General features: G+C 31.2%; 1 protein-coding gene across 1 annotated transcript; it reads left to right on the top strand.

Moving 5' to 3' along the window:
- The first annotated feature begins 357 nt into the window (after nt 1-357).
- LOC107759059 (nudix hydrolase 15, mitochondrial-like) lies at nt 358-3,103 on the top strand. Its single transcript, XM_016576929.2, has 4 exons — nt 358-709; nt 1,699-1,841; nt 1,978-2,097; nt 2,495-3,103. The coding sequence occupies exons 1-4, from the start codon at nt 397-399 to the stop codon at nt 2,723-2,725; spliced, it is 807 nt and encodes a 268-aa protein (XP_016432415.2). The 5' UTR covers nt 358-396; the 3' UTR covers nt 2,726-3,103.
- The last annotated feature ends 1,228 nt before the right edge of the window (nt 3,104-4,331 follow it).

The raw sequence follows: 4,331 nt of genomic DNA, 5'->3' as shown, positions 1-4,331 counted from the left end.
AGAATTTTAAGAGTCAACAATGCTAATTAGTGAATTCAACACATGATTTGCATAGGAACTGTTGGGCGAGCCCCGAACGTAGAGCGTTAGGCATGTTTAGGGCGCACGGTCGGACGATTAATTGGGACGTAAGCTTCACAAAACAAAGCCCCACACATGAGCTTCAAGGCATTTTGGTAGTGCCCCATCCCGGTGCTAGCCCCGAACCGAGTCCTAGAGAAGCCTTTTAAAACACTGTATAAACCGAAAATTGCAGCAACTCCCTTATTGAGAATAAAACCAATTGGGCAGTCCTCCAGTTCACCTTTATATAACTTAAAATAAATAGCATTATATCTTCTACTTACTTTCTACACATATTCAACAAAAGGTCATTCTCCCAAAAAGGAAAAAGAAATGGCTTGCATTGCTCCTTCAGAGTCAATGAATAATTGCGAGGCTGATCAGACACTCACTAAAAATGTCCAACCAGTTATCAACTTTTCTTCCATATTGGAGGATGAAGAAACTGATCAATACACTGATAATTTGCATGAGAATTCTTATATTCTTGGGATCAAAGAGTATATAGCGAATAGGAATCTTCACTTATCTAAAGTCATTTCCAGAGAGAAAAGAGCAGCTGTTTTGATATGCCTCTTTGAAGGCCTTGAAGGTGAACTACGTGTAATTCTCACCAAAAGATCCATGAAACTTTCTACTCATCCAGGTAATATCTCTAATTTCTTTTTTTGCCCATGTGTATCTGCATTGAAATACGATTAAATTCGAATTTACGTGGAGAAGTCTCACATTGGGGTAAAGTACCCCAAACAAATACGACTCCATATGCAGGGCTCGAACCAAAAACTTCTCGTTAAGGCTAAAAGAATATTTTCTACTCCACCACAACCAGCGTTTGTTCTCCAACTTTTGTTTTCCCGTCAATTTTAACTTTGCACTTTGATAAATTTTTTTGAGTACATTTTTTCTTTTGAACGAAAAGTAGCGCATTTGAATATCAGTCTCGTGTATAGCATATGGCTTCAAATTAACGAATCATTAGGACTTAAGTGGTTAACTAATTAAATCTTGGATTAGTTATTAAAAATTAAGCTAATCTTATTTTCGAATTTGCATAGATGGCCAAGTATGTATCCTTTTACCTTATTTTCTTGGACAGGAAATGTCTACCAAATTCTAATTGTGTAAATTAATTTGTTTACAGATTGAACGTAGACATATTTGTGAAAACGAGCAATTCTATTTTGGATTGAGATTAGATTCCTCGGCAGTGTATACCATTATAGTAGATTATTTGCATTGCTTTCTATGTTAAGATTAGAATTGTTGTAGGTTACATTAATCTTATGATGTAAGCAAATATAAACGGTCAGAGCATAGAAGTTAAACTCTTAAGTTTTAGGAAACGGGAATGCAACACGAGAATATCCAACTTTTTCAGCCACTTTAAAGTTTTACTAAAAACAAACATATGAAGAAATTGACTCTTTATAATCATATGCCGATCCAAAATAATTTTAGTTTATGAGTTCCTAAACCAACCTCAAGGAAATACGATATTAGTAATTAGGTTCACCGCCGAGTATTTATAAATATTTAATGGATTCTGCAATATATATAAGTAAGTTCACGTGAACCTATAACAGACCCTTCAAATCCGCCCATGTTTATAATATAATGTTTATTATGATGAAGGAGAGGTAGCCTTGCCTGGTGGAAAGATGGATGAAGAAGATTTAGATGATTCTGCTACTGCTCTGAGAGAAGCAACAGAGGAGATTGGTTTGCAATCCAGTCTTGTTCAAGTTATTACTAACCTTGAACCATTCATATCGTTGGTATATACAATTTTTTGAAATATATATAATTTAATATCACTTCTTTATTTATATATAAACTAATTTCTACTTTAAGGTAGATAAATAATTGGTTACTGAAAAGCATTCATCATAAGTACAATTTTTATTATTGCAGCATCTACTTACAGTTGTACCAGTAGTGGGGCTATTGTCTAGAGTAGAAGAATTCAAGCCCGCCCTTAATGCCGACGAAGTTGATGCTATTTTTGATGTACCCTTGGATATGTTTCTTAAGGTATTTATTACTTCATGCTCTTTAATTTTTAGAGTTTAAGTTTAATGTACTAATGATATAGTAATATTTTTAGTCAGAATACTAAACTAATTGGCAGTTAAAACTTAAAAGAACATTGAGTTTTTTTTTTTTTTAATTTTGTATTATGTCAGCGTGAGATAAATTTGAATGGAGAAAAATGGCCAATGATGATTCATTTAACTAATCCTAACTTATTTGAAATTGAGGCGTAATTAATAGTTATTGTTGCTGGTTATTTATAAAATAATTATAAATAAATCTATTTGAAAATCATTGATTGATAATTAACCTAATAAAAAAATAACTAACTTACTATTACTGTTTAATAGTACTCATATAATATTTTCTATATTTAATTTTTTATTTTAATATACAGGAAGATAATCACAGACGTTTGGAAAAGGAGTGGGGAAGATTGAAATATGTATGTCACATATTTGAATATGAGTCGCCTAATAAGCAAGAAATTTTTCATATAGGAGGATTGACAGCAAGCATTTTGATTCATGCTGCATCTGTCATTTATCAAGAGCCTCCTTCTTTTTCTGAATATCTTCCTGATTTTAGTCAATTACAATTTACCCTGAACAAGAAAGGCAGCTGCTAACTTTGGATAGAGACGGATCTAGAGTTTAAGCTCTATATATAGGTTCAAATGAATCCCGATATTCATACGCTACATTTGCCTCTGACTTTGGATACGGTGCACTTGTTTTTTTTTTTTTTTTTTCCGGTTTTCTTCTGAAATAACTTTTGTAGATCATCAATAAGTCGTTCTATATCCTTCAAAAGTAGTCATCAACAGCAAAGTTGATTATGAACTTAGCTGAAAAAAGAAAGGCTCACATGGTCCGAGGAGAGTTTAGTGAAAAATATTCGCCTCTATGTCTTTGCTATATATTAAACGTAGATTCTTGTCTCATTATATATTTACCATGTTTACACAATGCAAGAAAAAGAAAAAAAAAAGAGTAAATAAAACTACTTAAAGGGTAATTGGAAATTAAAAAATTGTGTAACACCGTGTTTGGATGGTTGTTACGCATCATTTCATAATGTATCGTATCATATTGTATTGTATTGTATCTGTATCGTTTGATAAATACAATGTTTGGATAGATTGTGTCGTTTGTCATCGTTTCATGATATCATACACCAGCAATACGAAGAATAAACTTGCAATATTATAAAGAAAAATTATGATACAGGGTAAAATTACTATATAAAAAGGTAGGGTAAATGATAAAATAAAATAATTTAATAATAATAAATGGTGAGATTGAGAGAAAAAGACAAGGTAACAATGCGACCACACCAAATCGGTCGTTACATAAAGTGGCACATTTTGTCGTTATGTAACGACAGATTTAACGATACGATACAATAAAATTTAAGTAACAATCAAAACAAACATTGTATTTAAAGTAACAATACGATACGATACAATGGATAACAACCATCCAAACAAGCTATAAGTTCAACAATAAAAATTATGGATTTAACTTATATTCACTAAAAGTATTCTATACTCTCAATGTATTTAACCTATAGGTTATAGCAAGTAAGGGCGGCCGGAGGGTAAGGCAGCCAAAGCAAGGGCTTTAGGCCTCCAAATTTTAGGGGCCCCATATTTACTAGTAGCAGATTTATAATTTATTTTTTTTAAAAAAATAAGTAGCTTAAAGTAAAAATATAAATTTTTAATAAAAAGGATAAAAAATTGATTTGCAACTGATATTGATCGTTGAGATTTGAATAAGTGCATAAAAATATCTATTATTTACTATTTAGTAGAAAAAATGAGACCAATAATAAATAAGTATTTGCAAAAATATTATCTTAACCTCGAGAATTCTTTAAAACATAATAGACACTCTGATATGATGGTTTAACTTATTTTTTGAATGAAAAGTGTTAAAAATAATACAAGCAGAAGATAATACTCTAGTTAATATACGCAATCAAATAAAATGACTTGATTATTTTCTAAATGCTTATATTCCTTGTGCTTTAATTTGATTGTTTTGGATGACATGATTTCGAGTGCTAGTTGTTTTGCCTTTTCTTTTTGGGTTAAATAATGAATTACGTAAGACTGCTTCGGCGTATACAAGATATATGAGTTACATAATATTATCTTTCAAATCTTAATCCAAGGAAGGAATGAGTTAAAACTTATCAACATTTTCAGAGTTGGAAAATATCTGGAAAAG

This window comes from Nicotiana tabacum, chromosome 10, assembly GCF_000715075.1.
Source record: "Nicotiana tabacum cultivar K326 chromosome 10, ASM71507v2, whole genome shotgun sequence".
NCBI lineage: Eukaryota > Viridiplantae > Streptophyta > Magnoliopsida > Solanales > Solanaceae > Nicotiana > Nicotiana tabacum.
Note: the sequence above shows the minus strand (reverse complement) of the source record. Positions and strands in the feature narration are given on the sequence as shown.

Excerpts from the sequence above, each read along its gene's own strand:
- LOC107759059 (XM_016576929.2), top strand. The coding sequence starts at position 397 with ATGGCTTGCATTGCTCCTTCAGAGTCAATGAATAATTGCGAGGCTGAT. Across the intron at positions 710-1,698 it reads GAAACTTTCTACTCATCCAG|GAGAGGTAGCCTTGCCTGGT; the intron begins GTAATATCTCTA and ends ATTATGATGAAG. Across the intron at positions 2,098-2,494 it reads CCTTGGATATGTTTCTTAAG|GAAGATAATCACAGACGTTT; the intron begins GTATTTATTACT and ends TTTAATATACAG.